This window comes from Seriola aureovittata, chromosome 8, assembly GCF_021018895.1.
Source record: "Seriola aureovittata isolate HTS-2021-v1 ecotype China chromosome 8, ASM2101889v1, whole genome shotgun sequence".
NCBI lineage: Eukaryota > Metazoa > Chordata > Actinopteri > Carangiformes > Carangidae > Seriola > Seriola aureovittata.
In genome coordinates this window covers 8,875,815-8,891,301 of record NC_079371.1, presented here as the reverse complement: position 1 = coordinate 8,891,301, position 15,487 = coordinate 8,875,815, and the positions used below count along the sequence as shown (strand labels likewise).

Here is a 15,487-nt window from a genome sequence, read left to right as displayed (position 1 = left end):
GACGCGTTGCTCTGAGGGGACTTTAGTTACCTCCATGAGGTTCTCTGTGTGCAAAATGAAAAAGCTTTGCACTTCTGTGTGTGTGAGCGTGATGCAACTGAACCTGCCATCTAACTAAATCTATACATCTGACACAAGGATGGACAGCCTCAGGATTTTTTTATCATTGTTGAAAAAAGTTCAGTCAGCGATGGAAAATATTTGGTCAACGGGACCCCTGCTCTTCACACCCATTCACCACCCAACCTCACTTTGAACCAACCAAGATACATTGACACTCCACTTCCAGGAGAACTGTCCAAGATTTATTACATTTTTAGGTAAATATAAACACTGACAGACTCACAACAACAAGATTCAAGTACAGTTACCTAATATTAGGCAGATTGCACAGCTGTGTAAGAGACCCTATCACTTATTAGTTACAAACAAACCTCTTTTACATGGCTGACGTCACTAATGCAGGAAACAACAGGACATTTGAGGCGGCTCAGTGTAAGTTACATTGCACATTCTGTTGTTGTTGCTTTGTTCACAATTGACAAACTTGCTTTGAAAATATCTACTCGCCTAAAAGTACATGTACATGTTTCGTTGAAAATAGATCATGGCTTTGCTAAATTTAGGGGGAAGTGCATTTTCAGCCTTTCAACCAATCAGGATGATTTTCACTTTGTAGACTCTGATGATCGTGTGACTAAACCTTCATTTAGGTAGGAAGACATCAGTGGTACAACACAAGGGTGCTATACCACAATGATTGGACAACTGGCTGCTTTGGTTTTTCTTAGTACAGTGTGTAAGTGCAACTTTTAACTAATATGACTAGTTAAATATCGTTAAAATACAATAACAGAAACATTTCTCTACACTTTTTGTCTTGTTGTCTCATAACGTCATTTTCTTTGTTCGTCTCTTTCCTTCAGATCTGATTCAAACTGCAGAGGTTCCTCAGCAGATTCCTTTCACTGTAGTTGAAGTTGGTGGGAATGTTACTTTAAAATGTCCACTCTCTGACATTGAAGGCAAATTCTTTCACTGGTATAAGCATGCTCCTGGATATATGGTTCAAACTGTTGCTTCAGGAGCTTATTCAAAGCTAACAATTAGTGAACAATTTAAAAACTCACGTTTCAGTGTCACAGAGGGCAAGTCTCAGTATCTTCTTACCATCAGAAATGTGACCAAAGAGGATGAAGCAACTTACTTTTGTCAAAATGGAACGGCGTATTCACAGAGCTTTAACATTGTCATCTTCTTGGCTGTGAAAGGTAAAATTTGTTTCTTTCCATGTTTATGCCCTTAACATTCATCACCAAGGTTTTTATGTCATGCTAATATTTTAGATCATTAATCCCCTTTGATGTCTTTGTTGTACTGAATCATGCAGATCAAAAAACTCAGCAGAAACGTATTTATGTGAAACAAAGTCCGGAGACAGCATCAGTTCAGCTGGGAGCCTCAATGACTCTCCAGTGTTCACTTCTCTACACGGACAAAGAGAGCAGAGCCCAGTGTCCAGGTGAACACAGTGTGCACTGGTTCAGAGCTGGATCAGGAGGATTTCATCCAAGCATCATTTACACTCACAGCAACAGGAGTGATGAACAAGAGGAAAGGAGCTGTGTCTACAGTTTGTCCAAAACTATACAGAACTCCTCTGATGCTGGGACTTACTACTGTGCTGTGGTCACATGTGGAGAGATCCTGTTTGGTGAAGGAACTAAAGTGGAGACAAGTATGTTTTAAAATCTTCAAAGTCTTAAATACATCTTAACCATTAACACTGGTCAGATTTGATTAGATGTAGCCTCATTAAAACATTCTGTTACAAAATATCAAAGTAGGAGAAGCAGAGATGATTCATCACATTAAGAATGGCTGTATTATATTTAGTTATTCCAGTTCCAGAGTGTTGTGCATGCATGGCTCAATCAATGTTATTACACCTGTGCTTATCCGCTTAAAAATTAAATTAAAATATCTGCTGTGAAAAAAGCTTTATATTATATTTATATTAATTCAGTTTAAACAAAGTCAAACAATGTTAACCTTTCTCTTAAAATTGTGTTTTCTTATAAACATGTCTGTCTATTTATTCTGTGAGGAGTTGATGCAAGTAAAGAAAACAATTTATACTCCTGATTCATACTAAAGGAAGAAGGCTACTTTCAACTAAGATTTGAATACGCTTTTTTAAAGCCTTTAGTATTGTGACAGTGCCTCCAACAGACAATATGACAGTGATTTGGTTTTGAGTCACCAAATTATTTTATAGCTGCTCTCATGATTAGTCAGTTAAATTAACGCACACAAAAGAGGTTTTTTCAGTGTCTCTTCTAATTCTAGTTCCAGAACTGGACCCAGTTAACATCGTGCTTGGAGGACTGTTGGCCTGCTGTTTGACTGTGATTGCTGTCCTGATTTTCTTCATGAGTCGAGGGAAAGTTTGTGAACATTGCCAAGGTAGGTTAATTGAATGTACACACATTTTTATTGATGCAAAAATTAATTACTACATTCTAGTTGTGTTAAGTGGTTATGTAATGGTGAGCCTGGAGGCATAAATAAAAACTAAAACTTGAGTGGCACTCAGTGGAGTGCATACCTCCGCCAAGGCCAGACAATCCAACACATTCATGTGATATCCAGATTGTACAATAGACATCATCAACATTAATGTCTGAGTATTAACAAATGCTGTCACAGTGTTCAGGAAAATTATAAAAATTCAATTTAATTCAATTCCTCCATCAAGTTTGATGCAAATTGGTTCACTACTTTTTGCGTAATCGTGATGACAAACAAACAAACCAAGTGGACGGGCACTCAGAGTGCACACCTCCACCAGACTTCAGAGAAAAAAAATCTAATTCATTGTAAATGATCCTGATCTGCTGCAAAATTTAGTACGAATATACCCAGTGTGTGCACGGTTTCTTAAGGGTTTTTGCTTTCATTAACAGGATCAATGCGTGCCTCTCATGTACCTGGACATAACAAGTTGGCAGTGCATCAATCAACTGACCCGGTAAATATAATTCAAATAAATTTGAATGCCAAAATTCATTACAGTAAAATCATCATAGTTGTCAAATGTTTTAAAAATGATTTTCTGATTGAACAGTATTCCCAATTAATGTGTCCTAGAAGAAAATGCGTCACCTGATTTTCATTTAAACCCCTAACTTTGGTTAGAATGTGCTCTTATGGTATTTATTCCACTCTTGGTCCTGATTTAACTGGTCTTGATTTCACAGCACTAATCTCTAAAATATGAGTTAACAATACACAATTATTATTTGTAGGACGGTGATGCAGATGCAACAAACTACGTAGCACTGGCTTTCTCCAAACGGAGAGGAAAAAGAGAGAAGAAGAAGATCGAGTCACCAGAGGAGTGTGTGTACTCTGCCGTGAAAACAGAGTATCACACGTCGCACTAACCCTCTTCAGAGGCGGAGCATGTGAATCAGATGACCCCAGGTCTTATCCCAGTGGCTGACACCACAGTTATGTGCCTAAGGACAGAATGTGTGAGTTTGAAGTATCTTCTGAAAAGGATGTTGCAAGATGTTACCCATCGTATTACTGAGTTTGCTGCTAACAAAGTCATTTCATTACTGCAATTAAAACTGCATTTGCATGTATTATATTTTTGCATCCAACTTGAAGTAGTGTAGTCGTGTGTTGTACTGCGACTCATGTCTGTGCATGTCTATGTTCAAAACCTTGCATGCCACTTTCATACAGGGTTTTGCACACACCTTGCAATGACTCTATTATGGTGTGCGCACTTTTTTTCCTAACTGCCATCCCATAATTTGCACAGAAAAGGATATGAAGTTGCCACAAGTCATTCAGAATGTGTCCACTTTATAGTCAGATAAAGGTCAAAGGTCAAAAGTTTTGCGGGGGTTTTTATCTTTCTCTGCAACATCAATAACATGTCAAATTCCAGTAATCATCATTGTAAGAACATAATATATAGAAAACAGAGTTCCTACAAGGAGCTAAATGAAGAACAACAAGAGGAAAACTGATCCTGATGCACTACGCAGCATTTCTTTCAGACAAAGATGCTGCAACCTGCTAGCAAGGTTGTTTGGTAAAGGAGCTATATGTAAGTTTTCTCTGCTGCTGAATGTGGTTTCTTGCCAGGATTGTGTGGTGGTGGTGATGGTTGCTTTTTGAGAACTTCAGTCATCATTGCATTTACAATAGCCTACAAAAGGTTATAATTTGCCCTCTGAGAAGCGTTATTTCCTCAGGGTAGATCGGAGGCAGTGACTCAATATCGGAAAGTGATGAGATTGCCAACCAGGCTGGAGCTAGCTGGTTAGCACGCGAACTTCAATCAATGTAGTCAATAATGATCATATATATTTATTTGCTTACTTAATTAAGAGTTTTCTTTTTTTTGTCTTTTTTTTTCTTTATGTTTAAATTTGAACATCAAATGATTTTTTGTAAATTGTAAGCTGCTGCTTCCACATATCTGTCATTGCTTCTGTATGTCATCCACATGCAAAATGTTTATTGTATGGCAAAATACCTATATGGCACATTTCATAAAATAAGAAAAAAAATGAATTTGCTATTATTGTACTCCCTCTACATAGATGAAGAGAGAAATCAAAATCTCCTTATTCTTTTTTTCACCAAAATGACTGCAATGCTGATTTTCTTAAAAGAAACAAAAAAAACAACAAACACAAAAACAAAAACTGATTTGATTTTTTAAAGTCCTTTTAGTGCCCCCTACAGGCTATGTTGCTCCTTACACCTACTCCATGAAGTATGTGTTACTAGTGATTTTTGTTTGATTATCATAAACCAGGATTAATGGTCGGAAAAACACAGGAAATGAGCAGTTAAATATGGCTTTTACATTTTGTTGCATGCGATGTCTTATTTATTGACAGTCTAGCTCAAAGGTCACAAATAACAGCTTGTGTGGGCACACAACATGAGCAATAGGTAGCAGGTTATAAATGCTAACACCTGCGGTTTACCTACACACAGGCTGCATATAAGGGCTCGCTGCCTTTTATTGTTCTTTCATTATGACTGCAGCACTATTTCCTGTCATGCATTTCATAACTCTTGTCTTTTTCAGTTAAGAGTGAAAACAATAGAAGTCCAGCTGGGACTAACATTACATATCAATTTCAACCCACGTCATATTTAAAATTACCCACCACTTTTGGTGGAACTAAATAAAAGAGTGGACACAAAAAAGGTAATCTGGAGCAAAAATTGAAATTGAAATGTCAAAAGGTCATAATGGATGTTGAAATCATTAATGAAAACCTAATGACAGAAAAATCAGATATTTGTGATTCTACACATAGACAGGTAATTTAGTGATAAATAGTAATAAAGACAGCATAGATGGATGAAGGGAAGAGCTTTACTCATAGCTGTGCTTATCACTGTTTCACAATCATTGAAGTCCAACATAAATGGAACAAAATACATTTAATTTAATCTAACTCATTATAAGCATAAGAACAACACAATAAATGAAGATATACATTGAGTTGTCAGTTTATTAGGTACATTTAGCTGATAAACACTGATGCAGTCTAATACAACTGTCCTGCAATGAGCCCTCCCTTCATGAAGGTTATAATGTTCAGTTTTTGTTCTAACTGTGTTAAAGTGTTGTTGATTCAACTGAACGATCATTTTGGAGGCTGGAATTTGCTGCTGTTGAACTGCATTGCATTATGTTGACAGGTGTTTTGCCCACCCCATTCACATCAGTGAGGGTGGGCTTAACAACAGAGACACCAGTTCAACGGCCAACAAAATGATCATACCGTTGTTACTTCTCTGAAACAGTTTCAATAAGAACAGAACATTACAACTCTCATGAAAGAGGATTTATTACAGCACAGTTCTATTAGACTACATTCGTTTTTATCAAGGTGTACCTAATAAACCGCCAACTTGAATGTATATTCTGTGTACAACCCTACATGATAGCCACATATAACAACAACCTTTAGCTTTAAACAGAATAACATCAACTATGACATATTACATATATCAGTCCATTTTACTCACTAATCCAACCCAAAAGCCTTGACAGCAGCGTACGTTCTCTCTCTGCCCTTTGTTTTTGCATCTCTCGTTCCACCGCTCCCAGTTTTTATCATGGTAAAGACAACAGCTGAGTAAATCCACTTGTCCTCATCTCTCTGAGGAAATGGATTGCAAATTATATGAGATGACAAACACCAAAATGCATAGTAACGTTTTGGTTGATGAGTTATTAATTACCTTTAAATTCCTTTTTGCAATATTTTCTTTAAGGGAAACAGCAGCTGCAATATAAAATAATAATAGTAATAATAATAATGATGATCAATTGATAAAAATAACTAAGAATGTACTGTAGCTTTAATGACATAATTATGTTACAACTAATGAAATTAGCATTAGCTAAATAATGTGTGATATAGTGAGGCAAGCTCTTTTACCGTTGCAATAATCACACTTGCTTTTCTTCACGGCATAAATGAGGAAGGCTACAACAATCAGACTTATAGCCAAGACAGCACACAGCAGAAGCAGAATCATACTGTCCCTCAGTAAAACACCGAAGGACCACAAGCTGGTTCCTGAAACATGAGAAGGTTAAAGGTTATCAGTGAAAGTAAATGGAAATGTAATTACATCTAAGAGGATTTTACTTGGCAATAAATAAATAAATAAATACACACACACACACACACACACACACACACACACACACACACACACACACACACACACACACGACATCTAAAATACTACAATTTGAATAAATGGTGAAGCCAAAAAAAAACAAAAAAACAAATTCTTCTGTTGGAATTAATAAAATCAAACAGTGAGGAATAAAGATTTTTACAACCTTAAAACTGCATAAGAAGGCAATAAAGTTGGATAACTAAACAGACTGATACAGTTACCTTCAATCTCCACTTTTGTTCCATTTCCAAATAAAATCTCTCCACACGTGGCCACAGCGCAGTAGTAAGTCCCAGCATCAGAGGAGCTGACGTTCTTAGAGAAGTTATAAACACAGCTCTTCGTCGGAGAACGTGCATCAGGTTTCTTGCCACATTCATCAGGTCCATTTCCGTAAGCATAAATTATATTTGGAAAAGATTGATCTGGACTGACTCCAAACCAGTGCACACTGTGATCACCCGGACAGGAGGGTTTCTCTGAGTGAGAGATGACTGAACACTGAAGAGTCACTGTGTCTCCTGGATAAACTGGAACTGTCGGCCTTTGAACAACAGTGTAGTCTGACATCCTCTTGGTGTTTTCTGTGAAATAGAGACAGCCGAAACGTTGAAAGGTTGTCTGTAGCATATCATTTATTGCACAGATTTGGAACGTTAAAATGGAAATGTCACACGGTCATAATGGATGTTGAAACTGTAAATTAACTCTTAAGACTAATATTTGCAATTCTACACAAACACATGTATTACCTTTTAAAGACAAATACGCGCCAGTCCACTGATCCTTACTCCACGTAGTAACTGCACAGTGATACAGTCCCTCATCTTCTTGGATTGTCCTCAGAATGATCAGATTACTGGAGATGGTGGTATGTTTTATTTGAAATCGTGAGGGACTAAACCCTTCTTCAAATGTAGGATTTGCGGTAGCTTTCATTAGCGAGGTAATTAACGTAAGGGTATCACCAATACTCTGTTTGTACCATTTGACTCTTATATTGCTATGCTCTGATTGAGGGAAGGAACATGTGAAGGTTACAGGTTCACCAAGCTGAACTGTTGTCACTGAGATCAGCGCATCTGAATAAAAAACAATGGAAAATATAAAATTGGTATTACAAAACAATAATAATAAGAAAAACAAAGCATTTATTACATGAATTACTCTTAAACAGTTGCAGTGCAAAGAGGCCATGTTACCTTACAACATGTAATAAATTATAAGCAAAAACATAATTTTGCCCCCCTGCAAAACACTCGTATAATAAAAGGGTTGGACAGAGGTAGTAAGCACTTACATCCTTGATGGAGAAGCAGAGTAATCCATAAAAGAATCATGCTGAGGTCTCTTGGTAGGATCATTGTTAGCTTTTCAAAGTGTAAAGGTGGTCACACTGTCAGAGGCTTCCACTTAGTTATCACCCTAGAGAGGTTTGAGAAGTACACTTCCTGTGACACTTCTTATCTAGGTTTAAGACTTTTGAGGTTCTGCGGTTTTAGTCGAATAGAGGAGAGCAGCATAGTTTTTTTTATTACATCAGGTGTAAGTTGGTCTCTATAACCTGTTACAAAATCAGGGAATCATGGTTTTACACAGTTACCTAAATCTCTTTTTTATCTATTTGCTTATTTGTATGATCAGCCCTATTTATAACTTTGGTTCCACACCTGCCGTTCAGCTTCCTTTGGCTGATTCCAGGAAGAAAATTTTACATTTGTGCTCAAGACAATTTGGGTCAACAGTGACATTACAATAGCACCACTGCCTCATCATTGTAACACAAATTCACAAGTAAACAAGATGAAGAGTTTGCAGCCATGTTAGCGGTTAGTGTAATTCAGTACTAACATCTGCATGCTAATATGCTTTCATGATAATACTTACATGCTGATGTTGAGCAGGTTTAATGTTTACCCTGGTCACCCTCTTACTATAGCATGGTAGCGTGACAACATATGCTAATTAGCACTAAACAGTAAAGCTTCTGGCTGTGGCAATGCCATTAATGTCATCTGTACAAAATTTCTTGTAAACCATCAAATAGTTGTTGAGAGACTCAAAAGAGGTAGAGTGACCATCCTGGAGCCATGCTGCCAGCATGGCAAAAACCAAACCAAAACTTATTTCACTCACTATGAACAACTTGTTCTTCACTGTGCCACATAACTTCATCATGTCTGGTCATTGAGAGGATATCAAAAATAGCTGGTCATGAGCTTTATACGTTGGGATCGGAACTCTGATGGTACATTGATGGATAAACAAGCTGTTTTACATCACAGTATGATCGGGGGAAATGGCTGCTCTTCTAGAAAATGAGGTGACCTTTTAAATCACTTTCAGTAAGGAAATGGCTGCACATATGAACTAGGACAGAAGCAAAACACCCCTCTTTCAAGACACTTTCCTTTTCTGAGAACTGAAGGAAATACCCACTCTTATTCTAATATGCTTATGTGTTACCATGGTTAGCAAACAATCTTGTTTAGGTTAATTATGTGCAACAAACAAATCACATCGATTGGTTTAGTTTAGCTTTTGTGGGACACTATTCTTTTCAAACTGTGTAAGTGCGGCTGTTTTGTATGAACCAGAGTTAGAATGACAGCGTTCATAGCAGCCTAAATGAACTGGACCACAACATTTTTGTGTGTTAGCTATTTTCCCACAATTGTGTTTGTGGATTTTTGGTCACACACAAAACGAGCCATTTGAATTTGGGAAATTGTTAGGGGCATTTTTATCAATATCATTTTAATTAAATTAATTAAATTAAGGGAGATTATTGAGAATAATTGTTTTTTATGTTTAAAGGGAAAAAAAGGTGGTAAAAGCTTCATGAAAGTCAAATGGGATATTCACATATTTTCTTAAAATTGTTGTGGCAATTGTCAGTAAACTTATGTTGTCACTGTTTCTTCCTCAAATAACTCTTAAATCAACAAAAATTCTCTCTCTAAATAATGATTCTTGCGATAATTTTAACACAATTATACATTGTAAAGTTTTTCGTTTATGTTCAAACTCAGCATTTCTTCATTTCAGTTATAAACCGTAGTGACAATCTATTACTCAGACATTTGAGACTGTAGGTTAGGTTTACATAACTTGATTTTTTAATCCGCTTTGTCAGTTATTTGTACAAGAATGCTTTTCCTATTGTGACATTGAAAGCTTGAATATAAAACTCTTTCACATAAGAGTTCAAAAAAACATAGCATAGACAAAAGAAAGAAGTAGAAAAGACTTTTAACACTGACCTAATAAAAAAAAGATCTGGTCCGAATGTGTAAGTCACTCGAGGGAAAACATTTGCCATGTGACATAACATATACTTCTAATATCCCCACATGGTGTATCATACAAGCATGAAATTAACAGCAATAAGACTCTCCAGTGTGTATGTTGCTGTTCCTAGCCCAAAACCCTGACATTCGAGTAAATGCTCCCTCCCTCGACTGCTTTTGCACCACTCATTAAACTTCGGCTAGCTTTCCTTGTAAAAATTGGCACAGAATAAACCAATGAGTCTCCATCTGTCTGTAGAAATATATAGAAAAACATTATTAGATAGCATGTAAAGATACTACCAAAAAAATCCTATATTTGCCATTACTTACATTGTGACTTTGTTGATCACCAATGGCTGTTGCAGCATTAGTTTGAATGTCAGCAGAAGAATCTGGATTATGACATGAGAAACCATGAATAACAATCAGTAATGATGTAAGGATGCACTGAATTTCATTATATACTGAAAATGAATTGCAGTTTAATTAAAAGGAGGTTAAGTAAAAGTTTTTTTTTCACCATTGAAACAATTATACTTGCTTTTCTTGATGATGTAAGTTAGTAAGGCTATGACGATAAAACTTAGAGCCAAAGCAGCAGACAGTAGAAGCAAAACTGTATTTGCCCTCTGAGAATTGCCAAATAGCCACATGTTGGCTGCTGAAATATTAAGAAAAGGAACAAACAACAAAAATTAGTGATCAGTAAAAAAAAATTATCATTAAACTTTAATATGGCCTCTTGTTAATATGATAAATATTAGACTGAAGCTGATCTTTAAGGATTCCATTTATCTTCTAAAACAAAGTCCTCTAAAATATGCAAACTGTCTATATTTACTCGACATTTCTGCACTTACCTTCAATTTCCAGTTTTGCACCATTCCCAAATAATATCTCCCCACATGTGGCCACAGCACAGTAATAAGTCCCAGCATCAGAGGAGGTGATGTTCATGGAGAAGTTATAGACACATTTCTGAGGAGAGTGGGCATCAGGGCTCCTCTCACATTCATCACCACTGTTTCCATGTGCGTAAATGACACTGGGATAAGACTCATCTGATGCGCCTCTGAACCAGTACACACTGGGATCACCTGAACATGTTTTCTTCTCAGAGTGGGAGAGGACTGAACACTGCAAGGTCACTGAGTCTCCTAGCCGGGCTGGATCAGATGAAGGGACTTGAATGACGGCAGTGATATCTGGTTCTGGTCCTGGAAAATGCGGAAAAAAACATTTACTTATTTTCCATGATATTTAAAATGCATTGCAAGAAGAATGTGGGGCAAGTACTTAAGTTCTTATTCAAAGTTATGAATTAAACAAAATGATGCCCTCAACACCTCCTATTAAAAACATATTTTTTCTTTCAAAATGTAACTAATGTAAGGAATATTGCTCCATTTACCTTTGACTCTCAGAAAAGTACTATTCAGAAATGTTGTTTGTAGTTCAACATGTTTTTCACAGTAGTAAAAGGCAGTATCACTCAGCTCTGTTCTGGTAATATGAAGAACAAACGTTCCGGGCTCTTGTTTTGCTGTGATTCGAGGAGTCTTATTGAAGTAGGCACTAGCAAAAGTGTAAGTGGCTCCTAAGACTTCAGGCAAGTTTCCAGCAACAAGTCTGATCCAAAATAAGGTTCCTGACTCATGATATTCATGACGGCTACATGTTAGAGTTACATCTTCACCAACATGAACAGTTTTTGTCACAAAGTTTTGGTCGTCTCTGCATTCTGAAAACAAAGATCAGATGCAGACCAGTTATTACAAGAAGATTTATATTCATACAGAATACATTTACCATAATAACGTGGTAATAACAGAAGCTGAATCTCATACTTACGTCCAAATGTGAACACAAGCGCTACGCAAAGTACGATCAGCATTTTCTGGTTGATCCACTTGAGACAGCAGTTAATTTAGATAGTACTGAAGACGATTAATCCTAATGTAATTATATCAAATGGGAGGGAACAATGAAAAGGGAGGGAACAATTTCAGAACAATCTGACTGGTCTCTCATCATGCTGACTGTTAAGTGCACCACCAATGTGAAAATGATCTCAACCTGGTTTGTCCAATCAGTATACAAGACAACACGAGCAGTTTAGTTTTGCTATTGTTATAAAAACATGATTCAAAGAAATTAACACACTCAACGTAGATTTCTTGTTCACAGAATTTCCTCTGTGAAGAAATTACCAATAATGAATCTTAGTGCAGACTATTAGCTCCCCGGGGGTATCTGAAAAAGTGCAGACAAGACCAAACTGGGATCACATTGTCAATTTAAATAAATTTGTATTTTGGGGTTAGTGTGCAGATGTCAACCTCTTCATAAAGATGCTGACCATCCTAGAGCCAGGGGATCTAGTTTATTTTATATTTTTATAACGTAATTATTCCCTTCAAGTTGGGTTAAATGTAAGCAAACACCCATTTTGAACATGGAGGGTGTAGAGTTAAAATCCCACAGGACCAGCTGTGATAAAATACATGTTACTTATATGCTTTACCTTTGTTTTAATTTCTAATATTATTATTAATTTAATGAATAATATATTAAAAGTTTTAGATGTAGGCTTATGTCTGTATGTACCATCTTGTATCTCCCATATTAAACTGCTGCCATCTTCTGGCAGATGGTTTGTTGATTCAGTGAAAGTGAAGGTAACATCTTCGCTCAAACTAATCAAAACGTTTGTTGAATCGTTCAGTTTTTGATTTTGGGGGACCCTTGAATCTAGTGTAATCTTTCCTGTAATCTCAATATGTCTATGCTCTAATATTGGGGGTTTTGGTTGAAGATATCATATGTTTTTTTTAATGCACTGTGCTGGTCAGTTGTTTAAAGGGGCATACAAGCAACCCAAGTCAATTTGTTTATTAGTCTGCTTACCTAGAATAATGAAATATTTTGATTACATTGGTTATGTGAAATGTTTTGGTGGGAAGAAGATGCCAATTTAACAAATGGGAAAAGGGTACAACAGGTACATTAGAATTGATCCAAAGACAGTATTTGTTGATCATAGTTCAGTTTCAGTTTTGGCAAAGCCTTGATCCCAGTGGACTGTAAACATTCCTCTAACTGCAATATGATTGAACAACAAAATAAAGGGGATTGTGTGACAGTTCAAAGTATGGGCAATGATTGATGACCCACATGCAGACATGATCAGAACAGGTAGAATTAAGGACTGTCAAAACACAAGCTTTCAGTCACCGACCTTGTAATTAGTGGACGAAAAATTTAAATTTCTGACTGGTCAGTGTGTATTGACCAATGGTACTATAGCCATCATTAATTGTTATTTCTAAAGTTCACGACTACATAGTCAATTATTGCACGACTGTATAAAAAAAAAAAAAAGACAAAAACAACTGTAAGCTTTTAAAGTATTTTATTTGACATGACATTGAAGTACACGCCTGCTGTTTAATCAGTTGTCAAAGTGTATAATGTCTCTGTCAAAGTGCACAGGAAGACCTTGCTCACATCTGATTGCAATTCTTCTTGTGCGAGCTTGACCGCGGTACTGACAGCGAGGATGCCTGCCCTGCTGGTTTCTCAGTGAACAGACAACGATGTCAAAAGGTTGGAGGCTTTTGGTCATCTGACCGTATGGCTCTCCTGCACGCTCACAGATGGATTTGACTATGTTGGTGGTAGCTCGGATGAAGGTATTGGTCTCCTTACACTCATTGCTGTCGGTTTTGGTGATATGTCGATTTCGTATCTCATCGTCACACCTGTTAACACTCATCTGCCCATTGATGTGTTGTGCTATAAATTTTCTGTAACGGTCAGAGACATCCTGAGAGAGCACAGTGGCAGAAAGCAGCAGCAAACACGCAAATGGGATCCTCATGATTCCCTGCTGAAGACAATGCGGGAAAAATACTCTGTTAGAGAATTTATGGCAGCATAAATGAATCCTTTACTAACTTTAGTCATACTACTAATACATAAATTCTGTGGAGCAGCTGAATTTTGTTCATACTGTGATCAGCTTGTTGGTTTGCAAACATTTGGTAAATAAAGAAAGAATAGAAATTCCTGAATGTTGAAGCCTAATCAGACTTATCACCAGTGTTATCATATTTCTCAAAACAAGTGAACTCTATACAGCCCACACAATCCTCCTAAAGACAATTTCCTGTTTTTCTTTTAAATCTTAATATCTGTGGCATAAGATTAAAAATTATAATCCATTTGGATCTTTAGCTATATAAAAACACTGATATTCTAAGAATAATGTATTGTGAATTTAGTTTTTATCAAATAAAAACCCTGTATAAACTCTTATTGATAGCTGGAAAATAAAGAGAAAGTAATAACAAAAACAAACCTTTTACGTGTGAAGTCAAATGCTCTTTTTCTTCTTTACTTTTGTCTAGTCCTTTCAGCTGGAAAGAATAGGAAATCAATGTCTTTTAGTCAACAAATTTGTTTCAAACTACTTTACTCTGCTGTGCAATCAAGAGCATATTTACCTGTATCAGACAGCGGTAGTGACCAGTGACAGGTTTCTGTAAACTGCTGAATCATTTATAGACTCCAGTTTGTACTTGGACTTCTTGGCACAACAACACAGCAGGAAGGGAATTCACGTCGTGATCTTGTTAAGTCGGGCAAGGGGTGTGTTTTTACTGTTTGAGAAAATTTTGTAATAAGGCATTACCAACAACACCGTCTGGAGGCGAGTATGATCCCAACCAAGTCTTTCTAACTTGCACAGACGACTGCACAAGCAGCATAGTTTTTGACATTATGTCATACAGTACATGACACATTCAAAGCAATCTAGACCAGAACCCTTGTACAGAGAGGTGATCAATAACAATTATACAGTATTAGAAGCAATGCAGACATGCTTTTTTTCCTTATGCAGTCAGTTTTAATTTTGTTTTAAAACACTGACCCTATACACAATGTCCAGTTTATATTTATTAGATTTCAGACAGAATGGGCTTAACTGTTTGGGGAGGGAAGAGGATTATTACAAGGGCAGAAAATGATTAACTGTGAACCTACAGGATGTGCAGGTTGAGTCCCACAGAGCTATGAGAATGTATACACAGTGCATACATAAAGAAATATTCACTTTTGAATGCAGATGCAATATAGCTGCTAAAACCTGAAACTTAGTAGTTTTGTTTTTCTGCTCTCACAGATATAACATGAGGGTTGCTTGTACCTTTCTCTAACTCTGTTGCTTTCTGGCCTTCCAACTTTGATATCTGTGTATCCTTTTTGTTAGTAAAACACTAGACTCAAATAGTCTCTCCTCTCTCTTTACACTGCTGCCATCTTTTGGTGGAAAGCAGAGGTTTGACAGGTGAAGCCCTAAGCCATTATTGTTAAGACACACACACACCAAATTTTTTCATATCTTTTTGCAGTTTATAAAGTGCCCTTTATGTTTCTGCACTTGATTGAAAAGT

The 15,487-nt window shown here is 36.7% G+C and overlaps 4 protein-coding genes across 5 annotated transcripts; 1 reads left to right on the top strand and 3 right to left on the bottom strand.

Annotated features, from left to right (window-relative positions):
• The first annotated feature begins 718 nt into the window (after positions 1–718).
• On the top strand, positions 719–4,590 carry LOC130173766 (uncharacterized). The gene is made up of 6 exons (XM_056383238.1): positions 719–799; positions 927–1,271; positions 1,391–1,738; positions 2,350–2,466; positions 2,967–3,031; positions 3,309–4,590. Exons 1-6 carry the CDS (start codon positions 757–759, stop codon positions 3,444–3,446), a joined length of 1,056 nt encoding a protein of 351 aa, XP_056239213.1. The 5' UTR covers positions 719–756; the 3' UTR covers positions 3,447–4,590.
• An 805-nt stretch (positions 4,591–5,395) lies between these two features.
• Positions 5,396–8,161, bottom strand: LOC130173739 (uncharacterized). The gene is made up of 6 exons (XM_056383209.1): positions 8,039–8,161; positions 7,491–7,820; positions 6,960–7,322; positions 6,489–6,629; positions 6,289–6,332; positions 5,396–6,206 (listed from the first exon to the last, which is right to left on the bottom strand). Exons 1-6 carry the CDS (start codon positions 8,100–8,102, stop codon positions 6,072–6,074), a joined length of 1,077 nt encoding a protein of 358 aa, XP_056239184.1. The 5' UTR covers positions 8,103–8,161; the 3' UTR covers positions 5,396–6,071.
• A 1,696-nt stretch (positions 8,162–9,857) lies between these two features.
• On the bottom strand, positions 9,858–11,945 carry LOC130173850 (signal-regulatory protein beta-2-like). Its single transcript, XM_056383352.1, has 6 exons — positions 11,883–11,945; positions 11,443–11,772; positions 10,892–11,248; positions 10,552–10,692; positions 10,362–10,423; positions 9,858–10,281 (listed from the first exon to the last, which is right to left on the bottom strand). The coding sequence occupies exons 1-6, from the start codon at positions 11,923–11,925 to the stop codon at positions 10,156–10,158; spliced, it is 1,059 nt and encodes a 352-aa protein (XP_056239327.1). The 5' UTR covers positions 11,926–11,945; the 3' UTR covers positions 9,858–10,155.
• Positions 11,946–13,426: 1,481 nt separating this feature from the next.
• Positions 13,427–14,632, bottom strand: LOC130173738 (angiogenin-like). 2 transcript variants are annotated; one of them, XM_056383206.1, is made up of 3 exons: positions 14,537–14,632; positions 14,392–14,449; positions 13,427–13,920 (listed from the first exon to the last, which is right to left on the bottom strand). In XM_056383206.1, the coding sequence occupies exon 3, from the start codon at positions 13,909–13,911 to the stop codon at positions 13,483–13,485; it is 429 nt and encodes a 142-aa protein (XP_056239181.1). In that variant the 5' UTR covers positions 13,912–13,920; positions 14,392–14,449; positions 14,537–14,632; the 3' UTR covers positions 13,427–13,482. The 2 variants fall into 2 exon arrangements, with proteins under 2 accessions (XP_056239181.1, XP_056239182.1); XM_056383207.1 differs by having other exon boundaries at positions 13,427–13,917; positions 14,537–14,629.
• Positions 14,633–15,487: the final 855 nt, after the last annotated feature.